General features: G+C 41.1%; 1 protein-coding gene across 1 annotated transcript in view; it reads left to right on the top strand.

Moving 5' to 3' along the window:
• Positions 1 to 25734, top strand: part of galnt10 (UDP-N-acetyl-alpha-D-galactosamine:polypeptide N-acetylgalactosaminyltransferase 10 (GalNAc-T10)) — an 83004-nt gene that overhangs the window by 9357 nt on the left and 47913 nt on the right. The window contains exons 2-3 of the mRNA XM_080041276.1: positions 19601 to 19703; positions 22028 to 22166. Coding sequence (XP_079897402.1) covers positions 19601 to 19703; positions 22028 to 22166 — 242 coding nt within the window. The remainder of the gene's footprint in view (positions 1 to 19600; positions 19704 to 22027; positions 22167 to 25734) is intronic.

The raw sequence follows: 25734 nt of genomic DNA, 5'->3' as shown, positions 1-25734 counted from the left end.
GTGTGCAACCATTCTCACAATCCTCCACCTATGCCGCTCCTGTTTTTTTCTTGGTCTGCCATGCCTGGGTTTAACTGCCACTATGCCTGTGTCCTTCCATTTCCTGACAACGTTCCTTACAGTAGAAATTGACAATTGAAACCTTTGGGAAAGCTTCTTGTCGCCTTCCCCTAAACCATGACAATGAATAATCTTTGTTTTTAAGATCTTTTGGGAGCAGTTGTGATGATCCCATTCTGTCTCACTTCAGCAGAGAGTCAAAGAGAAGTGCAACTTGCATTTAGGCACCTAAAATACATTTTCTCATGATTAAACAGACATTTCTATGAGGTTCAAGGCTTAACAACATAATCCAACCAACTTTGTGTTTAAATTCATCAGTTTTACATGCTGTTACAGGCATTAAAATCAACAAAACCACAAGGGTACCCATATTTTTGCACAGCCAGTTTTTCACATTTTATTTTATTTCATACAACCAAATACTGCTTTTCAAAAAATCTTTGTTTGGAAAACATCCCAGTACTTAGCTGTTCCTGGTAAATTAAAGACATACCACTTTTATATTTTTTTTTGTGAAAGCAGAGTCAATTATAATGCCGGCTTCTGAAGGGGAAGGCAAGACTAGTATTTTTCTAGAGAGATTATAATTTTTTTTCTTCTTCTTCCGGCAATACGCTTTGACGCATGGTGTGTGTGTGTCTTTCTAATGTTTGTGCTTTTGGAGTGCGCTGCATTTAAAGGCAGACTGCTGTAGGCTCTGTGTATATGAGATAAAAGCTGTATACACACAGAACAAAAAAGGAGCATCTTTTTTTCTGCATTACCTACCTGGCTCCACAGCGGTAACAATAAGGAGAGGATGTGTCAAATGGCAGTTATGTCACAGTCAGATGAATAAACTAAGTAGCATACCTAACTACCTTTGGAATCTAGCAACTTGCGATTGCCCTTTGCCATTATCTCTGTTGTTCTATTTTTACAAATATATCTGTAGAATAATAGCAACACTTGTAGCATTTTCAACATCCAAAGACTCAAAGTTCCTCCTCTGTGCCCTTTGTGTCTATGGGAAGTTAGTTCAACTTCATGTGCCAACCTGGAACAACCAGGTTATTATACAGTATTAATGCTAGAGTTGCCAGAGCTTTGTAGATTGCCTTCTCTCTTACTTAAAGTTGTGCCAGAACCCTAAACTAGGTTCATTGATAACAAAAATAAGTTGATGTCCAGACAAATACAGAAGGAGCAGTAGGTTTGCAAGACCACTTCATTCTGTCCAAATGCTAATATTTCATTGATTAAAGGGTAAGTTATAGGTTCAATATCACTAGATTGATACAAATGATGAATGAAGCAGTACAATTACACATGACTCCATCCGTCTGCTGTCATTAAACCAGCTATTATAAAGCTGGGAGCTGCAGCAGGTGCTGTGCTGTAAATGCTTCCAGCGTTGTTTGATTTCCTGCTATATCCTGATTATCCAGAACAATCCATTTGTCTTCCCTGTGTTAGAGTGTGTTAGAGTGTGTTTGTGTGTGTGTCAGTGTGGACATCAAAAAGCTGCGACTATTTCTTCCAAGGACGAGGGTATAGCTGGCTGTCATTGCATTGTGCTACTCCAAGCTCCAACCCTATTTGTTTTAAAGTCTGTCTGTGTTCTACTCATAGAACTTGTGTAGATTTAAAGTTAGAGGATCCCTGTTAGCGGTGCTCTTCCTTAAAAATTGTTGTTTTAGACACCAGTACATTCAACACTATGATGTCCATACTCGATGCAGAAGTTGACAGGTTGTTCTAACACGTTGAAGGTGGTGTTTACCTCGCTATGTTGTACTGTGAATAACTATCTTCACCGTGGAAGGATCACTGCTGCCCACCCAAACTGCATTACTGCATTAAAAAAAAAGAATCCTTCACCACAGACATGTTTTACAGTCTAATATCCTGATAAATTGATGTGAGTTTTTGTCTGTCTGTAGTCATCAACATCACACAGTCTGCAATGTGTTTGAAAAAAACCTGCAGAAAGGCATCCCGGAATAGATTTCAGGTTCCATACAGAAATGTGGATGCTACTAGACAGTTTGAGTTAAGCATCGAGGCTGATGATATATCAGGTGAGACTTGTGAAGCCCAGGTCAATGTGTGTGTATCTTTATGGGGTGTCTCTGCGACTCACCAGACGCATGGAGACGCCTCGCGGTCCACTGTTGTCTGAGCTTCTTAGTCCGCATGAGGTGATGTCACCACACCGACCATGTGACTGAAGGAAGAGCCTTTGGTGTGTTGTGTGTTGTGTGTTGTGTGTGTGTTGTGTGTGTGTGTGTGTGTGTGTGTGTGTGTGTGTGTGTGTGTGTGTGTGTGTGTGTGTGTGTGTGTGTGTGTGTGTGTGTGTGTGTGTGTGTGTGTGTGTGTGTGTGTGTGTGTGTGTGTGTGTGTGTGTGTGTGTGTGTGTGTATAAATGTGTTCAGCTCTTCGCTTAGCAGAACCTCAGTAGCTGCTGCTGATGGCGAAAGCTTTGTTCAACTTTCCTCGCCCACATTCCTTCAATTGTGATTCAAACTTGCCAAGCTTCCAGGCTTCCCATTAGGCCACTGCCGCTCTGCGTCTCTGAGAAGTGTGACGACTTTGTTTCATTTTAAAGGTTCATGGCGCATTAGATGTTTCCTACGGTGCGGGGAGCTTCAGAGGCAGGGTTTTTAACTGAGGCAACCGGCCCCCGTTTTCTAGTCTTAAAGCACTTTTCAGCAAACTCACTGCAGCTATATACCAGAACTTCTGAACAGCTGTTTGAAGATTGACATACTGTCTACGGCATGATTGCTGCATTTTTTGCTCCGTTAGACTGTAGCCTTCCTTACTGAGCTATTCACAGGAACCATTTACCACCCCCCCCCCCCACACACACCTGTCTGTCTTTTACATTACATTACATTTTATTTAGCTGACGCTTTGATCCAAAGCGACTTCCATTAAGTGCAATCAACAATGAAGGTACAAACTCAGAACAACATGAATCATGTAAGTACTATAGCTTCAGATAAACTAAACTACAAGGTGCCACACGTAAGTGCTACATGGAGATGTAACAAGTGGATTATTATTTTTTTTAGTCAAAGTGCAGTCTGAAGAGATGTGTTTTAAGGCGGAAGATTTGTAAACTATCAGCTGATCTGATGTTAATGGGGATCTTGAATCATAATAAGGGGAAGTTTACCTTTTACCTTGTATAATACCTTCATTGGCATTGATTAGGGGTTTTAAATGCTGCGTGAAAAGACAAGGTACTCTGTTGTTGTGTGTGTGGATAGGGTACTATAAATGACTAGAAAAAGGATTTTCTTCCAAGCTTAGGGAATGGCTGAGGTGGTAGCTGATGCAATGCAAGAATGCTTCCAGTTTAATGTTAACATTAACACTGCTGTCACTCCACTGCTGCTTTGTATTCTGCTGAATTTGTCCAAATTGCTTTGTCACTCCGGACTGAACCGTTTCTCTCGGCACGGAAACAAAAAACTCTTTACACACTTTGTGCTCACATTTTTTTTTTTTTTTTGTGAAATTACTTACGTTGTCTGTACAGTTTATCACTGTTTGTCTGTTGCATCTATGCATTTTGGCATTCAATTTTAAGGAAGGACACAAACGTTGTCAAAAGAAAAAGATTGCTGCCTGATGTGACTTGTTTATGGCATTGAAGCATTTTGTGATCAAAGGCAGACACGTACAGATGATGGACAGGATAATAAACAACTTTTAATACATATTTTGATAAAGACTGAAATCTGTGTACATTTTTAAAGCTGTAATATGCTTAATTGTTGAATGAATATATCATCACCTTTTTAAAGCGTTTTCCTTTTCCCACATTGCAATCAATTGTAGTGTTTGTGAATCAAACTCAATTAGTACATCTGGTAAATCCACACTGCCATACAATTTCATATTTTACTTTGAAAACAATTTATGTGGGATGGTGGGTGTCAGCCTTCGTGGGAATGTGACACACACTGCTTAATGATGACTCACTTGTATAGCGGCTGGTGGAATGCTTTCAACAGCCGATGTGTGACTGACATGTGAATTAAGCTTGTGACGATCAGGCCACTCTAAGGGGAAAAGTAACTAAAATCATTTTGCTGCTGTAAAATCCTACCCATGCGGCCACTAAAGAGGCTCAGGGTGGCACCAATGTCAACAAGTTTATAATTGTTCTGGCAGCAGTTTCAAACTCTTCTAAAGTAGCCAAAGGGAGAAAAAAATCTACCACAAGATTGCCTTTCAGCGGAATGAAAGGAGCCCATTCAGATCAAGACGCCAAAGAGGGTCAAAGAGGGTCATTGAGTGTTTTCAGACCTTTGCACTGCATGCGGGTCTGGCGTATGTTTGGGCGGCGAGGGAGAGCTCTCAGTGATTTTTTTTTAGGTTGATAACAGTTTTATAATTTTCTACTTTTTTAAAACAGAAATATAAAAGGATCAGATGTCACTCTTTACTATTGTTCGTTTTTGCATGGCGAGATACTGGAGAATTGTTTTTTTTTTTTTTTGGTACATTTTGATTTTTTTGGTCTATTTTGCTTCCATAACATGTCTTCTTTCATACTAGTAGGGGAGAACGGGGTAATTTGTCACATGGGTTGGATGTCACATTCGTTATATCTCGCCACCAGAGCGCGCTAGCTCTGAAATGTTGATATAAAAAAGGTCCAGAATTGGGATCAGAGGTCACATACATAGACTTCCTTGGAGTTAGACTGCTGCATTTCAGGTGAGAGGATGTTTTGTGTTTTTCATGTCAAATTCCAAATATTTTGCTTCTCAGTATTTTTCTTCTAGGCTTTTACACAATGGGTTTATAACAAAACACTTGTTACCCTCAGAAAGTGTGAAGGGTAAACTATAGTTTAGATTGTGGTTAGCAAGCTAATTAGTTGTCAGATGGTTGTTGGCCTTGATGCTAGCAAGAAATTCAAGTTGGGGTTGGTCGTCAAATTTTTTGGGGGGTTGGTTGTCACATGTTATCTCAAGGCTGCAGCCAGAAAAGGAACCCAATAACGAAAGAAATTGTCAAGCTGTATCCTCACTGACACCCCAGAGAAGGAAATAATAGAGCAGGAAAAGGCAGCTAGCAAGCAAAAGAAAAAAGGGCAACAAAATCAAAACAACCCAGTGCATCCCAAACTAGACCAGCTGCCAAGGCTACAGAACGTTATGTAGGCCTATTTGTCAACTTGACAATGCAATTAAACATTCAAATTTGGTCCTGCCTCCTTGCCTTCTTTTTAAGATTTTTCCCATTAAGATAACATTGTGACAAACAACCCCATAGTGTGTGACAACCGACCCCTTGATGGGGTTGGTTGTCACAATGTGTCAGAGTGTCTTTGATGGTAAATTACTTCTTCATTACAATAAGTTGGAAAAAAAGAGAGACACACATTTCTAGCCAACACCTTAAGCTTCAATTTAATGTAGGAATGGCTATTGACAGATGTTTTGGTGATGAGCAATTCTCACTAGAGTAAAAAGTGTGCCTACTTACCCCGTTCTCCCCTAAAAATAAAACGACCAAAATGTACAGTTATGGGTTTACCCTACTAAAATTTGTCATTTTGCCTCTACATTTCTCCTATACAACCATCTCTAACGACCATAATCCGGAAATTATTAATCTATTAATCTCAACATCTAAATCTAATCTTAAACAATCTGCAATAAAACCCATGCATGCTGAAAACCACCACAGAAAAACATCAGCATATGAATGAGCCTTTCAGGGATCCTTTTGTATTTCAATCTTGAATCTGATGAATTACTTGTTCCTATTGTTGCGTCCCCTTGCTGCTCAGGTGAACCGGTTCTTGTCATTAGTCTCTGTATCCAGCATTGATCTGAGGCAGCGGACTGAGACCATTTGAGGTTTTACAGCATGTTTTTCCATTATGAAGCAGTCGCTGAATAGGGGTCTTTCTAATGGTTCTCAAAGCGTTGGCTCTGCCCACTTTGTTTCACATTAAACTCTTTTATTGCGCTGTTGTCTGTCGAACCCCAAGCTATCATCCTGTGGCCTAATTTGTCCTCTCGCCGACAAATGTTGATAATTGCCTTCCAATGGAGCTGTAAAAGCTCTCCCCGCTGAGCTCATTGATAATGCTAGCGATGTGCCGCGAGCTTTCTGGCTCGCCAAGGCACAGTAAAAGCTCTGGTGTAGCAGGCCGAGGCAGCCAGGGAGGTGTATGGAGGGATGCTAGCAGGATTAGGTCCACACTGAGATAGCTGATTTGCTGATCGTTATGTAAGCCACATCTGTCCCCTGTCCCCTGTCCCCACCGTGGCACCCGGCCTCCCACGCAGAGGGAAGCCAAAGCCAACAGCAACATGAAGAGACAAGGCCTTTGAGTTGTGCTTACAGAGAGCTGAGAGAGGGGGAGTTAAACACACTCCTTGCTGCTACTACTGTAGTCACAATAACGCTGAGTAGATGATGACTAGGAAAATTGGTGTTCAAATAATTTGAGAATGGGTGACCTGCCAAGGGCTTCTTAATTCAAGCAACAAAGCCCTACAGGGACGTACGATGCATTTACAAGACAATGATTTTCTGCTTGGACACTTCATTTTGTCGATGAGCTTGTAAAGTGTCATAAATTAGTCAAAATTGGCCTTCACAGTTCCCCAAAGCCCACAGTGATGGCAACAGAGCATTTAAAATTAAATAAAACATTGTGAAGAAGCAAATCCTCACATTTGAAAAGCTGCAATCTTTGGCAATTGTGCTTGACAAATGACTTGATAAATGACTTCAATGGTTAATGAATCTCAAGAGTTATGGAAACTATTTTCAAGGAGCTACAAGAGCCCTCAATGATATCGTAGCACTGGTTTCCATTTGAAATAATGAATTTCATCACAGACCATGAGGCAGTGTTTTTCTTATATTCCTGTCATATTTATGTTTGCTGTTTGCTCTATCTGTAATGGTCTTTTCGGAATGGTCTTACAACTTCCTCATTTCAATCGGCCACAGTCAGATCTTCTCTGAATACGCAAGCTTCTGCCACTTTGGTGTTTACTGTTGCCATCTCCAGGTCAGTAGTGTTACATCTACTTATGTGTTGCATGTCCGTCCATCCTGGAAATATTATTTTTTGTTGCCCGTTCTGAAGGTTGAAGGAGACAGATGGATGAAAATGTGTATTCTATTAGTATCTCTGTGTAGACATCTATCTCTTGTCTCTCTACACTGTGTGCACATTTTTTAGACAAGTTGTATTTTTGAGGATTCATTTTATTATTGAACAACTACAGTGCTCTCGGTCAATCCAACATGTTAAAGAACCTAAACCTGAATGTTTATGAAAGTAAAAGTGAGGTTTTGTCTTTCTTACGAGAATATATATATATATTAGAGGTGGGCATAGATTAATTTTTTTAATCTAGATTAATCTAGATTAATTTTGAAATTAATCTAGATTAATCTAGATTAAAATGTCTCATTTGAATTCATTCATAATATGCGTGTGCTCCCTAAATAATGACTCAAAGTAAGTCTTTGAGAACGTGTTTCTCAAGCCAGGTGGCGCATCACACCAGGGGCTCATCTCCTGTTTCCAACATGCATCACAAACTGCTTGAGGAAGCTGTTCTACTATGATAATTGGTGATGAAAATAAATAATGTTCAACAAGATGTACTTGTGTTTACAAACTGTTTATTCAGTTAAACATGAACTTTGAACTGTAGGCCATAAGAGGTAACGATGAATTGTTTAGGGCTGCAACTAACGATTATTTCAATAATCGATTAATCGGTTGATTATTTTTTCGATTAATCGATGAATCGGATAAAAAAAATAAACATTTGTAAATGCTGCATCTTTATTCAAAAACTGAACATTACTTCAAATTCACAGTGCACACTGAAGTGTCAAAACACCAGGTTATTGCTCCAACGTCTAACGGAACTATTAAAAGTAATATTAAATGATAAAAAATTAATAATAAACTTAACTGGGATAACACAAAAAAAAACATACAATGTATGATATACATTTATACAGTATAAGGGATGTCCATGGTAAACCAGTCAACCGATAATATTTTTAACCGGTAAATACTAACGGTTAAAAAAATTAAATCATCTTAATTTCTCTCAGATGACAGGAGAGTTAATTTGTATTGATATTGATACCATTTTCAAGACTCCTTCACGATCCAAGTCTTTATTGATATCAAAATTGATAATTTTCTATTATTTTGTTGAAATAGAACTTGTATTATTGCTTTAATTGCTGATATGATCATAGCTCTAGATAGGACATTAAACAGGTCATAATTCCATTCCATCTTTACTATCTATTTTATCTTGCTGGGAAAACAAGTTTCGCCAAAATCTCAAATTTCTTTTTTTTTGTGTTGCATTTGAACACATCAATCATATTACTGAGCCGGCCTGAACACATCACAGTTGACATGTTTGCTACTTTTTTTAAGCTAACTAGCTTTATATCCTTCCGATTTTAACATGGATTTAAAATCTGGATCACTATTTTTAACTGACGGGACTTTCTACACCGTTCGGTTGTATGATTACTGCCGCTGCATTGAATGACTGTTGATGCGCCGATGCCGATTCTCCGAGCACGTCTGCACACCGTCTGCAGCAGCAGCTGACAGAGTTTTTTTGGACTAGACGGATACTGAGTTGATGGAGTTTTTTTTAACCCAAAGAAAGCAAAGGTACAACACTTTTATATAGGCCTGCAGTCCAGTGTTAGATATGACCAAAATACAAGCTGTGGCCGCTCACACTATAGCTTTCCCGCACGTGAAGCGAGCCTTCACGTGCGGAAGGGGGTTCACCCCGACGGCGAACAGCATCTCCCCTGAGCCGAACAGGAGGTGGAATTAAGAGATTAACGGCGATATTTTTTTTATCGCCCGATAAGAGTTTGGCGTTAACGCAGCCGTTAACGCCGTTATCGGCCCACCACTAATATATATATATATATGTTTTGCTATTATTAGTCAACTATTAGTATGCAGAATTATTCTGCAACTAAATAAAAAAAAGAAAATTTTCCCATCTCACTTGTTTATTTTCATCTGTTAAAGTGAGAATAATAAAACAACTCAAAATTTACAAATAAAAATTTCCGACATGTAAAAAAAAAAAAAAATCATTGACCTATATAGCCACCCTTCTTTTCAATAACTGTCACAAGCCTTCCATTCATGGAGTCGGTCAGTTTCTTGATCTGTTGACGATCAACTTTTTGTGCAGCAACCACAGCCTCCCAGACACTGTTCCGAGAGGTGTACTGATTTCCTTCACTGTAAATATCCCGTTTAAGCAGGGCCCACAGGTTCTCAATAGGGTTTAAGTCAGGTGAGGAAGGGGGTCATGTCATTATTTTGTCATCCTTAAGGCCTTTACTGGTTAGCCATGCAATTGAGTACTTCGATGCATGTGATGGAGCATTGTCCTGCATAAAAATCATTGTCTTCTTGAAAGATGCAGACTTTTTCCTGTACCACTGCTTGAAGAAAGTATCTTCTAGAAACTGGCAGTAGGTTTGGGAGTTGATTTTGAGGCCATCTTCAACCCGAAAAGGTCAAACTAGCTCATCTTTAAATCGCTTTTTTATTTAGTTGCAGAATAATTCTGCATACTATAATAGTTGCCTAATAATAGCAAAACATATATATATTCTCGTAAGAAAGACAAAACCTCACTTTTACTTTCGTAAACATTCAGGTTTAGGTTATTTAACATTTTGGATTGACCGAGAGCACTGTAGTTGTTCAATAATAAAATTAATCCTCAAAAATACAACTTGCCTATAAATTTTGCACACAGTGTAGACCTCTCTATCAGGACAGTGATGGGCAGTGTTATAGAGCCCTGGAGTAATTACTCACTACGCTCAAGGATTGTACAGCAGGGCAGATTGTTTCTAATATTCACTGTACCTTGACCCTGCATAGACCTGAAGGACCATCCTCTTATTTGCATTGGATCCAAGGACCATGGGGCAATCAGAGAGGATTGGCTTCTTTCTGAGCTAGCGGCACCACAGCTAAAGTACTTAATGGCCACCGTACAGTATTGGCCTGCGTCCTTTCCCTCAGACTTGAAAATAAGAAGCTTATTTGAACAGCACTTTGGTCAGACGGGTTTGGCCAGGAGCCAGTGGAAGCTGTGATCATGGCAGCGGCAACACAGCTGTAAATTACCACTGAGGGCCCCCTCGCACATCAATCACACCAGGTGTCCTGTTAAAATTCAATTTTTTTTAACTTGAATGGTATGGTGTAATATATCTTGCCTAATGTTGCCTGAGATGCCTCCAGCAGCTTAACTTGTGATCTGTCATACACATTTGTCCAAGTTCCAGTTTTGTGGTTTTCTCTTGTCCGGCATTTAGTATATATGGGTTTATTGTTTTTCTCCTCTGCACAGTTGAATCCATGACATGTTTTTTTTACCTTGCACAACTTTAAAAAAATGTGTATTGTAATGAGGAGTGAGACAATGATAAATGCCTTGCTGCTAAACAAAGACTCATAAATCTTGCAAGAAGAGGAACAATTGCTTTTTCTTTTGCAGCAGAATGCTGTAATTATGGCGAGGGCTTGTTGAAATAACGGCAGTTGAGATAAACACTGAATCATTGTCTCTAAGCAGAATAGACATCCTGTAAGAGGGGAAACACTACACACTACATGAACATTTTGAAATGTTTGCCTTTATTGGGTGTGAGGGTGGGATATGGGTGGGGGGAAAAAATGTATAATCCATTGTACTGCAGTTGTTTTGCTACTTTGCGATTTAATAAAAAAACCTTTGAAAGAAATGTTTGCCTTTGTTTGTCAGGCATTTAAGAATTAAACAAAGTTCTGCAGGAAGAGAAGCATCCATCTGTCATGGTCTTTGTCCAGTCCTCAGTCTGGTATCTCTGGTCGCAGCACAGCTGTGGATAATGACTTCTGATGGGAGATGAGACACTGTGTGTGGGAGTTCTGCTGGGCTCCTTTACCAGGGAAGTCTCAGTGCCTCAAGGTCCACCCTGAGATTCTATTCAAAGGCAAAGAGATGTGGTGCTGGAGGCTACAGGACAGGCACAGACTTGGAATAGATCTACAGTCAAAACTACCAACTAGTTGTCCTATAACTCATCAATAATCTGAGGGTAAAGCAACAAACCAACACCAAACAAGGGGTTTAGCAATGAGTATGCTGCCATACTGCTTTTTTTCACCAGTGTCAAAAGGTGTTGGTTTTGTCTGTCTCCTATACAACCATCTCTTAAATCCATAATCTCAACATTATTTCCTCAACATCTAATCTTAAACAATCTGCAATAAAAGCCATATGCATGCTGAAAACCACCACATCAAAGCATCAACTGGAGAAATTATTATTCTATCTATACTTCCACTCATTCCCCCCTCAGGACATGTATCTGAAAACAAATGATTTCCTTTGATCGGATAAAAGCCTAAACTTTGGGGGGTGATGCACCCAACTGCTGTATATCATTTTCAAAACCTCAATTTATTACACTAAATAGGACTATTATTCCAGCACACCACTTTCAAGGTGACAAGGTTGGATCTGTAACGGACGTGATGGTGGTGGTACAGGTTGGTACTGTGGTAGTGCAACATTTTTAGAAAGAAGAGAACGGTAGCTTCTGTTTGTGTGTAATGAGCCGGGACAGCCAGGGCAAATTGACTTGTCTGTGAAGAGGTGGAGTAGGAGAGCAGGGCGAGGTGGAACAGGCAAGGCAGGTAATTGTGTCTCTAGGGGTCGAGTTGGATCTCTCTGCGATCTGACAGAACAGGAAGGGGAAGAAAGGAGAACAGCAATGCGTCCTCTTTTCACTCCGAGCTGCTGTCAACCCTCAGCAGGAGGAGAGGAAACAGAAATGGGGGAATATTGACCTAAGGTGGTCTGACTCGTCTTCCTCAGAGAAGGAATGGGCAACTCTGTTCTTATCAAACACACCGCTTGCTCTGCCGCTGATACCGGCCCTAGGGCAGAAGTTTTAACAGAAATAGGAATATGGGTTATTCTTCACTTTGTTACCCATGTATGAAAATTCAGGGCTCCATGAAATTCAGGTCGCTACAGCTAAGTGTCAAAAGTCGTTCTCCACAAGGGAGACTGCCAAGAAGTTTGTGAACCTGTGTTGTGTGTCCCTTCTCCTGAGTTAGTACATTCTGATGGCCCAGTTAGTACCAGGGAAATATTGAACATCCGTGACTTGTCAATCACAAGCATCAACACAGTGTTATCTTGTATACAACACATCCCAGGTGCAACTCAATGCATTACAAAAATCTCCTTCAAAGCTGCAACAACAGCCCCCAAAGGTTATCGGGCTGGTGCAGGTATTTACTAGCCTGGTCCAACCAGACCATCGTACTTCATTTCATTTGTACAGAAGGTCTGGAACTGCTCTATTTGGCAAACTTTCAATCACTTGGAGGCGGGTGTCTGTTGAAGTTTTAAACTATTGGATCTGCCCAGTGCCACTCTGGATCAGCCAACCAATCGCATAACGTTTGGTCGTGGCGTATGTCATGAGCCGGCTTCTGACGGTGCGTTCCAGTTGTACTGGGAACTCGGAAATTTCCGACTTCACTACATATTGTAATCTATGGATCTACCGGTACCTGGCAACGGTAACTTGCTACAGCCTAATGTTTAGTTATTTGGATGAGAAAGGTTGTAGGCTTCCATACTGTCGCGAGCAGATGCACTGGAACACAGACAGGTCGGAACTCGGAACTACCAAGTCGGAAATCTCCGAGTTCCTAGTATAAAGGAACGCAGCATTCAACTGAAACTGGAGCGCGACTTCGACGGCATCGTTCTCAGCCACTCGCTCTGTTCGCTGATTGGACAGCCGTCAATTTTCCTCAGCTAGATCCCACTAATACACCCCAGCCCCAGACTGACTACTGAAGGGAAAATTAAATTTGGGCGGAAGTAGGTAGGCGGGCGGAGCCAGGCTAAGTATTTACAGAGGACTGATCAGAAAATAGCAGAATTAGAAGAAGTAAATAATGTCTATGCAATGTGGTTTCACAATGGAACAACTTGGTGACTTAAATGGAATAGAGAAGGAAACAATACAGTTGGCTTCTATGTGATGTAGCTGTCCACTTCCCTCCTCGGGGCTTCATGAGAAACTAAATGTTGATGGTGTCAGGCAGCAGACCTGAAGAAAATTCATTTGTAAACGAGCGGAAGAAGGAAAAGGATCCCTTGTATTACTCTGCAGAGATTGTATTTCTCTCCTTCCTTTCAGTGATCAGTCATGGGTCACAGCGATATTAAATGGGCTCTGTACCTCAAAAATGTAAAGACCACTCCAAAAACATTTTGACAGCCACTGGTGTTTGCACCAGTTTTCTGCCCTGGGTGGCATTGTGACATTGGTATGTTGAGCCTGAATCCAACTAAAACAGAGCCAAGGATACCTCTTTTGTCTATTTGTTTAACCAGACCAAATAATGAGCATAATAAAATACATCTTAAATGGCTAGGCTTCCATGATGATATACACCAGAAGCTTGTCCTTGACATATAAGACCAATCTGGACAGATTCTGTGGCTGACAATGGATAGTGAAAGAAAAGCTAAAGAAAATCAGAGAGGATAGAGAACACAAATTAAATTACACTTTACACCTTTCCCTAAGATCTCTCAAATACACAACATTTAAGATATTTAACTCAGTTTTAAAGAAAGCATGCATTATTTGGAGAAGGCAACTTTGCTTATGTCTCTCCTGCATGTGGCTTTTTCTGTATTTCTGCGTAATGTGCCACAACAGCTGCTGCTGCTGAGAGCCTAAACCCGCAGCAGCAGCACCAATCTCACCCTATCTAACCAAATAGCAAACATAATCTGCTGTTGGGCAGATTAACAGAAGACCACAGCAGCATGGAAATGAGGTTAGGCAGCCAGCGTTTCAAAGAGGCTCTTCATAATCTGCAAATCCCTCCATCGAGGTCACCAGGGGGAAAACCGATGGACCGAAGGACCGACTCTGATTCCAGTGGCTCTCATAATGTCCCGATTCAGGTGCTGTCCACCTTTTTAAGCATGAATGTGTTGTGATGACACTGCAACGCTATCCCATTCCATCCTCCCCATGGTTACTGAGGAGTTTCACTTTTTGTGTGTATCTGATCAGCAAGCAGATGAAAATCATGTAACACCTCGCCCATGGTTACGCCAGTCATACAGTTAGTTTAATTCCTGTTCTATATCAGCTTGTTTTATTCATTGAACTGCAGGTAACGGTAGCCTTTGTGACATTAACATCCACTTCAAGTTGTGATCGGCTAGCTGTTCTGAGGAGTGAAAGAAGCCATGCTTTGAACCTGTCTCTTCTTTTCTTAATTTTTGACACAACTTTTTCAGTGACATTTTTGATCTGAACATCTGAGTTCAACACTTTGAGTGTTTTCTAGGAAAGATGGCTACAAATGTGCAGTGCTATTCTTGCATTTGTCTTATGGGGTTGGAAAACGCTTCAGTAGAACTAGCTGTGATTCATCTTACCCCAGCATAATAATTGAAACTTCCATTGAAGTTGTGTTGAATGCAACCTGGACTATCTCCTCTTATGGAGGAGGTGCAGCACTTAAAAGTCTGTTTGAAGGAGACAGCCCCTGATTTTGGACGCAGCTACTATCTAATGTTAGGTAGATTAGGCGACGTGGATGCGACTGCGTCTTTATCCATGTCTTATGCAAACACTAGCTTACGTTTGCTTACTGAGTACTGACCCTCCCAGTCTTTCTTGTGTGATTATGTGTGCAAACACTGATGTGTGGCCTTTTGTCATGGGTTAAATAGCCCCACAAGGCTACATTAAATGTAATGAGGGATCAAACTGCCAGGTATCACAACCCACAGCCCTGTCCCCTCAGCTCTCCTCGCATCTTTTCTCTCGCTGATTCCATACTTTTAAGTGGGACATATCCTGCTGTTTAATGCTTGAAAACACATTTGTTTGGTTGTGTCTTTTTTTAAACATGTTTTGGGGGCTTGTCGGTTAATGAGAGCATGTTGGATGGAGACATCAGAGCCTGCGTGGGTGATGCTGTCGCTCCTCCAATGTCCTATCAGTGTGTTTGAATATTAATAGAGCGGAAAAGTGCCCAGAGTGGAATGAGTTTGTGGCAGCAGCATGGAGCCTCAGCCTTCTGATGACGGTGATTAGCAGAGTAGAGGAAGGCAATAGTCGGCTAGTAGTGTAGTACAGCAGAGAGCAGATGACTGTGTTTGCTGCCACCTTCTTTTCAGCCTTTTTTCAATGGTTCATCTCGGCAGAAAAGAGTAATTTGGCTGTGAAGCTGCATTTCTAAGAGCTGGCTGAGCTAGAACTGGGTTGGACTTGTGAATGCTTCTCGCATTACATCACTGTCTTACAACACGTTCAAAGTTTGGTTTTATTTCATGTAAAGAAATTATTCTTTTACATTTAGCGTTTCTTACACAGTCTCTCTCACTTCTCACAACACACTGTGTGCTGATAATAAATTGGACTCCTCCAAACAATACATCATCTTCCAAGAATCAAACACTTTGTACTTTTTAGATTCTGTATTCACTGCTACATTGAAAGGAGAAATATGTGAGGGTGTGTATGTTTATCAAGAGATCCAAGCTGTCATGAGTCAAAGGCCAGGATCCATTTTACAATGTTATCTTGATTTTCCAACTACTTTGAGAAAGAAAGAAAAACGACCAGTGAAGCTCAAGCTGATATTAGCTTTGTCATTGACATCATGTCAGCATGCTGGGCTGGCATTTGCATTTAGCCTGATAGAGCCACTGGCATGGCTGCAGACTCTCAGGCTCGTTATACTATAAGATGATCCTTGTTTCAGACTGACTATCTAGACAACTAGGTGATGGAGGATTACTGTGAAATCTGGTATTATTCCACATGAGGATTTGTAAAAGCTTTATTGACTGTCTTTTTTATCAAGTGTTATCAACAGGTGAACATATTCAGTCCATCCAACTCTTTGATTATCCTCACAAAATTGCAAAATGGATGACCTCTCCATCAGCATCATCTAAACTGGCTGGTTGGCTTAGTGTATTATGAGCTTTTAATACAGTTTTTCATGCAGCCAGACAACTTCCAAAATGTGACAAGCCGAGGGACAATTAAGGGACATACTGTAGCGTTGTGAACATGGGCCTTTCTTCATGGCATATGCCTTTCACTTGGCTTACCAACACTTTCATTAAGCACATGTGGTTGCATCCCCCATCTGTTCTTCAAGATTATTCTCTCATACTCATCGTCCTCTTTTACTGTCCGTCTCAATTACTCTCACCCGCCCATGTTCTGCTTCCGCAAAACCAAACATGTGCACACATTAGCTGAGAAGTTTTCCACTCTCCTTGTCTTGTTTCTCAAGGTCTTGTTGAGCAGCGTAGAAATGCCCCAGAGGAATATCATGGCGACGTGCGCTGCAATTTTAATCAGGAGGAAATGGGGCGGCATAATCTCGCTTCTTTTTTGGTATAAATTTGCACAGATGGACTCTCGCCGCTTGTCGGGTCCCCGTGTGACACACTGCCTGTGACAGAAAGAGGAGAAAAAGAGTGGTATAGGGATGGAAAGAATACAAAAAAGAAAGAGGTAGAGAGTAGCTAAAGCCGAATGGATTTTTATATCATGCTCCAATATAGCATCTCTGTGTCGAGGCAGAGGCCAGCGAGGGGATGGAATAATAGGTTATGCATTCGTCAAACACATGCTGAGTCGCGGTCAAGGTTCTCTCTCTGTCAGGGTGACCTAGACAGCATGTTTCTGCATAGAGTCATGTTGCAGATGCAATATATGAACATATTTAATTGGAAGATCATTAGAATTTTAAATCAACACAGCGTTATGAATAATTAAAAAGTTATGACGTGAAATAACCTCAAGTTTTGGGATCAAGGCGTTTTTGTCCCCCATTGATTATTTCCAACAATATTCCGTTAAGAAATCAGCCAATGTAGTCGGTCTGCTTGCTCTGTTTTGCTAAATGGGAACTATCCACAACAGGTGGTGCCGAGGTGTGCTTTAATAAGCAGCTAAAGTGGATGATAAAAACAGACACTTGTGATGTCAGCAGTGACAGCTTCTCACCAGATGGTAAAGCTGTCCTTCCTTCTTTTCATTCTAAATAACTAACCCTCCTTTACCTCACAATTGCATCAGGAACAATTGTTGGCTGCGGTGTCTTGCTCAACTTTAATGTTACGTGTAAAAGAGCCAGGGATTGAACAACCAACCCCATAATTAGTGGCCATCCCACCCTAATACCTGAGCTACAGTTGCCTTAAAATTCAGAACTTTGGGTGTGCTTTGGGTGGTGGCTTGCTCAACAAGTTAAGGTGCAGTGCGAGATGTGTGTTCATGTTCTTAAGTCAGATAAGAAGGAGACAAGTCATTAAAGCTTATGCAGCTGTTGTTCAAAGTCTGTGGCTCCTGTGTATTATAGCAGGCTGCTGTCTGACTCTGTGTATGCTGACTGCTGACGTTACTGCTGTTAATTATTTATTTATTTTACTAAAAAAAAGAGTTGTATGAGCTCAGGTTAAGTTTGACACAAATCACTTAACATGAAAGGAACACACCACACAGGTTTAAGAACACGTCAGCTTTCACAGTCACAATGTACAGTATGTATCCATGCTCTAGCTATGTGGCTAGGCCTGTTGATCAGTCAGTTATTTTTCTACAGCGCCAAATGACGTACCAAACTCTTTAACCCACCATTTACCCATGAACAAGCACTTTGCAACAGTTGCACGGGAAAACTCCACTTTTAAGAAACTAAAGAAGGAAGAAACCTCTGACAAAACCGTCTGCCTTGAACGGTTGGGTTGAGAGAAAAAGATAGAGGGGAGAGGAGAGAGAGTGAGCCACTTTCCCATAACCTCTTAAAAGAGAGCTATAATCCCCTCTTGATTAGATTTTGCCCAACTGCAGCCTTCATACAGTGTTTTTAATCATTTTTTATTCGACATAAAACCCTGATATTTTGACCTATTTTTAGCCCCCTTCATATTTCTCATCTTGTGGCGAGAGACCATTTTGTCCCTGCAATGTTACTGTGTGAACATTTGTCCCTAGAAGAACCCAAGTCTCAACCCTTTGAAGAAGTGAGATCTGTCCTCCCTTTCCACTGTCATGGGTTTTAAAAACAGCCACGTACAAGAGCACTGAGATACACGCACACATACTCCAACCAAATGTCTGTGTGTTACACACTGTACATTATTTTGTCATTCCGCACACCAATCCTCTAAGCCAACAGTCTGATTAATAATTCACACTATTTCATGCAGTCAGTGGTGCCATTTGTATTTAAAGTGTTTCGCTAATTGCCTCCTCCCATCAAGCTAATTATTTCTCCATTGTGCTGTGATCCTGTAATTCATGAAGCCGAGTCACTGAAAGTCACCGGGTGTGTAGAATGACTAAGTGGAAGCCGGAGAAAATAGCACTCTGCCTTTTGTATTGCTGAACTGCAGTGGATGTGTCTGTCTGTGTGTGTGTGGGGTTGTGTTTAGAAGGCCACAGGGAGTGGTGCATCACAGCATTGATATTCTCTTCACTGTGTCGTCAAGCATGAAATAGAGGAGAACACTTCTCTGTGGATAAACTCTCGGCAGACCGCTGTTGGATGGAGAGAGAGTCTGAAGCTGTGGAGAAATCTCTCCTAGCTGACTCTGATACTGACAGAGTACAGAGAGAAAGAGAGAAACAAATGTATTACATGTGCATCACTGTTGTGTTACATGGAGTGTTGTTACAGTTCCACTGGTGATATTGCTGGATTTCTTCTATTTATTATTTAGCAACTCTGCAGACAAGTTCTCAAAGCTTCCTACAAGTTGGCGATTAGTTGAGGACCTTTGTGGGTGGGACTTTGTCGCCAGGTGGGAAGGTCAAAAGTATCAGGCAGTGGAGAGTCAGCTGCAAAACTGTGTAGCATTCAGAAGCTTTTTTTACAATCTTTAGTACATGATTGGGCTTAGACTTGAGGGTTTGCCGATGATAATAAATCACATTTACCAGTTGATGGTTAATATGATAATGCAATTGTAGGCAGGGACTATTTTAAAACATAAAATAAAATAAAACTTCCTTGTGGTGCATTCATATACACTGGCATATTCATAATGTCCATGTCTGCTTATTGTTTATGATGTTTTATTATTATAAATGAGGTGTTTTTTTTTTCAAAGCTTAAAACTCAAGTCCCAAATTGGAAATCTCAGATAAACGCAACAGCATAAAAAGCATGTCAAGATATAGCCTACGCATTGAGTTGCTGATTGTGATGGATTTTCTCCTGCAACCCAAACAAGTTTAAAGTATCTGTTTGGTTTATTTTCATAGTGCACTCACGTTATCTAAAACCCAAATCAACTTAAAAATCATATACATTTGGACAATGATGGGCAATGCAACGCAGGGAATAAGCAGCTATGTGTCTGTCTGTGTGTGACACCATAATAACCATCTTCCCTTTCTTTCTTGTTTTTGTCCACAGAGAGTTAACCTGCCGGGGAAGGACATTCAAGTGGGACGCGACGGCAGGCGGAGGATAGACTGGCACGACTATGAAGCAATCAAAAAGGACGCCTCTAGATCCGGTATGGGTCCAATTCTTTCCCTCATAGCACCTCCACCTCCTCCTCGCGCACATTCTATCAAACATGGGATGAGAACTGCATGGCACATTCATCATAAAAACACAATCCTCACAGCTCTGAAAGAAATCCCCTATATACCAAGAAACGATTCACACACACAATCCTATTCTTTCTTATTGCACTGCTGCAGAGGTGTACATCTGTGCTTTGAATGCAGTTCTAGCTGTCATAAGTACACAGTTTATATCGGCTACAATAACCACCAACTCACTTTTATTTGCCGTTCAGGGAAATACAGTTGCGATACATTGCTTCTATGCAAACAATTAGTCGAATGGCTCCCTGGAATGAGCCGTTAAATGCTTATGTGTGGACAAAGTTATTTAATGTCCACACTTGTTACCTTTACGAGGGAAAATGCATCATTCATTGTCTGTGAAAGAGAAGGGTTGTTTTTGTTTCTCTGGGTATCCCCAGGTCCCCGATTGTCCTGTAATAAATCTGCTCAATATAAAGCTGTAAAATGATGATAACGTCCTTAAGCAGTTTAGCCATTAGAGTTCATATTTATTTAATGGTGTTTTATTGGCTGTTTTCTTGCTCTCGATGTCCAGGCTTTGATTTATCGAGGCCACGGTTGTAAACAATTGTGTATTATTTATTAATGGGCAAAACAAGAAAAAGTCTTAAAATTCTGTCTTATGTCTGATGTGTTTTCTATATTAACAAACTGAAATTGTCTTAAATTAGGTTTTGGATTCATGTTTTACTCATTGGTTTGCTGTTCCTCTAATTATTTATTCAAACCTTACTGACTTGTTACTTTTTGCTTTATTTTTCTAATGTGATGAAAAGTGCACTTATGTTAAAGGTGCTGTAAGCGGAATGGTTCTTTTAGCTAACTTCCTGTCAGTTACTGCAGTTAGCCGACCCCTCGCTCGTCCCTACGTCACCACATTAATGCACGGCGGTCTTCAAGCAGCGAGTTATCTAGCATAATCTCAGATCCATAAGTGTGATAAAACATGATAAAAACCATCAAAACAGACATTGGGAAGGATTTTTACCTGCTCTGCCATTGTAGGCGCATAAACATTCACCCATCTGTCGCTCTGGCGTGCACCGGCAGTGAGACCATGAGTGAGACGGGTGTCGGTTTGTAGCGTTCTCTCTTGTGATTGGATAAAAATTTTGGGATCCTCCAATAAGTTTATTTACCGATTATGTACATGCAGAGCAGCTGACTGAGAGATCGGCTTTATGAAACGCGCACATTATGTAAGTGATCACTGTATGAATAAAGAGCGATTTAACACTTATATTAACATAAATAAACCGCTTACTTCACCTTTAATACCTTATCAGAAAAGTGTGAGGTTTCAAAACACACAGCAGAATTAAACCACACTGCTTTCACTCACGCTGAATGAAATGATCAAACAAATTTTCCCCGTTCTGGTTCTCCGGGGGGGAGGACAAACGGAGATAAATCACACAGCTTGTTCAAAATAGCAAACACAAATTCGAAAATAAACATATTGTTCAACACTTTAAAAAGTAATAATAACTAAAACATCTGCCCAGGTAATATAAAGCCAAAATCTCACTTGGGGGACACCTAGTGTCCTCTGCTCGTCGTCGTTGAGGCGGGCAGGCCAGCCAATCCTTTCCGGGGCTGGCGGGGGGGGGGCTCGCAAGACGGCGATCCAAATCCAGGCTCCGAACCTTTGGCGGTCGGGGAGCTGGTGAGTCGATCTCTGCGGTCTTCAGATCGCAGGAAAGAGGCAAAGGGCACAGCTGATTCTGTGCGGAGGATGGCGGTCGGAGACAAATCGATCGGCTTACGGTCCGCTGTCCAAAAAGGTTGGTTTCTAGGTAAACCGCCTGTGTCCTAGTTCTTTACAGAACTTTAGTTCTTTAGTTCTTTAGTTTACAACTCACTTTGTTGTCCTGGAGATCGCCGCGGCCGCACGCAAAAGCTTTTGTAAAACACGTGGTGGTTGAGGGTCAAAGAGGGCCCTGTAGATTTGTACAAACTTGTTGTCTCTAAATGGATCAGCCAAAAAGCCGAACGCCAGAGACAAAGAAATACGCAGCGCGCGCGTCCTTTTAAAGTCCCCGGCTATCATCAGTTATAGCCGGGGACACAGAGTTGTCCATAGGTTTGACCCCCTACACCTACAAGCAATTGAAATTAGCTCATGGTGTGTATACTTTTCATTTATAGCATCCACGTCTGCAAAGTATTTGTATTGTGGTGGGATTATTAAACTGAGGTCTTATATGCGTCTTGATAATGAAACGTATGTGTGTGTTTGATGCAGGTAACGGTGAGCAGGGGAAGGCTTTTCCCCTGACCGATGCAGACCGGGTGGACCAGGCCTACAGGGAGAACGGCTTCAACATTTACGTTAGCGACCGGATCTCCCTCAACCGCTCTCTCACAGACATCCGCCATGAAAAGTGAGTCCTGTCTGTGTGTGTTTGTGTATGTGTTTGTAGGTTTACACATGATGGATGTATAACACACAAGAGATTAGCAAGACATATTATAAGGTGTTGGCAGTTAAAATTCTGTGTGTTTGTGTGTTTGTGTGTGTGTGTGTGTGTGTGTGTGTGTGTGTGTGTGTGTGTGTGTGTGTGTGTGTGTGTGTGTGTGTGTGTGTGTGTGTGTGTGTGTGTGTGTGTGTGTGTGTGTGTGTGTGTGTGTGTGTGTGTGTGTGTGTGTGTGTGTGTGTGTGTGTGTGGGACATGGTTGATGTACAGAACACATAAGATTAGCAAGACACATTTTAAGGTGTTGAAAGTTACAATCTGTCTGGCATAAATAAACAGAACCCTTCAAAGGTTCCTCCCAAGTGCAAATGCCTTCATTGTCATAACTGCTCTCATACATTGTTGTATAACTATCAGTACAGTGGGCTGCTTGGTAATGTGGAGGTAGACTACAAAGTTCATTTTCAGATTCATATGCAACAACTACATTAGTGTGGGAGACATTTTTACTTTCTAATTGCTTTATACTGACAATATTAGTGTTTTCTACCTGTCAGTTTTGTGCACATTTCTTAATGCAACTCATCCAGGTGCTGATAAACTGTCAATATTGATAGGCCCTAGACAGCCCACAATATATCCACAACATCATCTTTCTTGAGAAATTATTCTCCCTCATTTTTCACCACGGCTGTATCGCTGCAGTTTATTCGTAATGAGATTTTGGATAATTACTTTTGACTGGATAAATAACACAAATTCGGGCCAAGTTGGTGTTTTTTTCTTCCCATCTCAATCTGTTACATCATATGAACTGTGCAATGGTGCCCAGACGAAAAAAAGAAAGAAAAAAAAAACACACTTCCTTTAAAAATTTCCAGTAGACTGCCCAATAACCCCAGGCAAAGCTGCCATTGTTCTAAAAAAAAAAGAAAAGAAGAATATTCTGTGTTCGTGCGAGTAGTTTCATCTGAATAGGGGCAGAAATGATTCCTCAGAGTCCCGCGGGTTCATTCCAGCCAAAAGACTGCAGCAGGTTATTGCACAGATTGGCACTCCATCAACCGGAGAGAGAGAGAGAGAGAGAGAGAGAGAGAGACAGAGAGAGAGAGAGAGAGCGAGAGAGAGAGAGAGAGAGAGAGAGAGAGAGAGAGAGAGAATGAATCACCTGGTGCCCTGTTTGGTTGGATTGAAAAGAGGCAGACTCCCGGCCCTGCACGGCAGATGGTTCACCTGAATAAGGTCGACTATTGGACCAGAGGCCAGCTTGAGTGCAGGGCTGACCTGGGGAAATCAAACGTTTTTTTTGAGGAAAGGAGACGGAAAAATAAAGTCAAACAGCGGATACAGCTCTGTGTTTCGGGAGGTTTTGTATATTTCTGAATCTGGGTTGTGAGATAGAAATGTTCACATGACTTCTTGTTTAGATGTATGTATGTTACAGTTTTAATTTTTATTTCAAATCGAACAAACAAGTCCACCTTCAAATTGTATCTAGACGTGTAAAGATGGGCGGACTTGGCTGTCGGACTTGGCGGCTATCGGACTTGGTAAAAAGACGGACTAGCTTAGCCAAACATTGCACATTTTTCACTACTAAACCTGTGCATTGAAGCAATTTCGTCCCAGCTATGTAAAAAAAAAAACCCTATTAACATCAATGTAAAAAAGTTCATTTCTCTTCGACTTTAGTCTTGACCTTTCCTTACCCAAAAACAAATCCACCCTTTATAGTTCGGCCCTTCAGGCAGAGGATAAAAATATGAGGCAATAACCTGTAATAACCTAAATTGGACACTGTTCCTGCCTCCTGCGACAGTAATGATGGGATGACAGTGCCCAATACTCAACACCCAACGCTACATACAGCATTGTTTACACCTTTTTATTTTTCCACGCTGGTTCTCTCCCAACTCATTAGAACAGGCTCTGTTTGCAACAATTCTTTCAATTATCAACCTGCCCACTCATTGCACAGGAGAGATGTAGCTTCACACTCACCGAAGCTCATTACGCGCCTCCAAACACACACACATGTGCTTATAAACTATGTTCTTGACAGCAATTATCAGTGTCACTAAGTGTTCTCCCTCCCTGTGTGCAAGGTGTGAAGAACTGATGAGAGATGTGTGCTATGTCGCCCCAGAGCAGCTTTTGTTCTGTGACTGCAGTGTGGGACTGGAGTTATTATTCAAGAATGCAAGGGAAGAACAGGGAAATCAGGAGAAAACAAGGGAATTAAGAGCAATCCGAAAGTCTAGTTTTGGCACATTGGTCACAGTAGAACTAAAATAAAGTCTCTTAAACAGACATTGTGAAAAGCACTTGGCCATTATTCATCGCATTATGAAATAGTTGCATGTAGATGATTTTGCCAATCTGTGGCTATACAGCAAAAGCCATGACTTATTTGTATGATCTATTTATGCCCTTTTAAATTACGCTACTCGGGGTGGTGATGTAAACAAAATTCCGTTGTGTTTTATATGCAACAACAATACAACTGTCTAATCTAATCTAGAGTGAAAGCCGTGGGTTCAATAAAACAAAACCAAAGGGTTAATCAACTTGGCAGTACTAATGTGCATAGGGAACACATGTCTTGGAGATATGCCCCCCATATATGCTGGGGAGATATCTTGTGTCATTGTTGACAAGATTGGTTTGCATTAAGCCCATGCACTAGAAAACTATTGCCCTCTGGAGAAATGTAATGTTACAAAGTCTCATCACATATACATTAAGATACAATGGTGGATCTAGAGGTCAGGCAAAGAGAAGACCCATCATAGCTGAGGTCATGGTCCGACCAATGTTGCTTTAACCAGGAAATCAAAACTTTCCACCCAGCGCATTTGCTTTAGTTGAATATGCCGGATTACCTCTCAAACAAATGACCTTTTTCCTGTCAGGCTTAGCCTTACTTTTTGATTAATGCTGTTTCAGTGGTGGTGCAGACAGTGTACTAGAATAAACTTGATACATCCAAGGAGTAGCTTTGACCCTCTTCCCGTGGGGAAGCATCCAACTGAGGAGGAGACCCCCAGGGCTGACCCACAACCCGCTGTAGGGATTATATATCCCATCTGGCCTGGAAAACACTTTAGGATCCCCCCAAGGAAAAGCTTGAGGATATGACTAAGGCTATAGCCTGCTTAATCTGCTATCAATGCAGCATAATTAGTGGAGGAAAAAGCCATAGGTCTTACCATGCTGGTGCGTATGGTACCATTCTAAACCTTAGCATGCCGACTGGTAAGGATGCTAATGTGCTAAATACTAGTGAGTTAATATGCGTGCCAAAACATAGCAGTATTTTCTAAAATGCCCACCGTGTGGATGTAGTGTAAAGTCACTGCTAGGCTTGTATCGTATGGAGGAGGTAGTAGGTAAACAGTATGTAAATTGGAGAGCAGATGCTGTAGAGACGCATATAGTTACAGTTCAGAAATGCTGGTTGTCTTCCAGCTCTCCTCTGACTCATCTAAGAACAAACATTCAGGAAGTAAACACAACAGCGAGACTATAAATATAA

Source organism: Ammodytes marinus (assembly GCF_949987685.1).
Source record: "Ammodytes marinus genome assembly, chromosome: 14".
NCBI lineage: Eukaryota > Metazoa > Chordata > Actinopteri > Uranoscopiformes > Ammodytidae > Ammodytes > Ammodytes marinus.
Note: the sequence above shows the minus strand (reverse complement) of the source record. Positions and strands in the feature narration are given on the sequence as shown.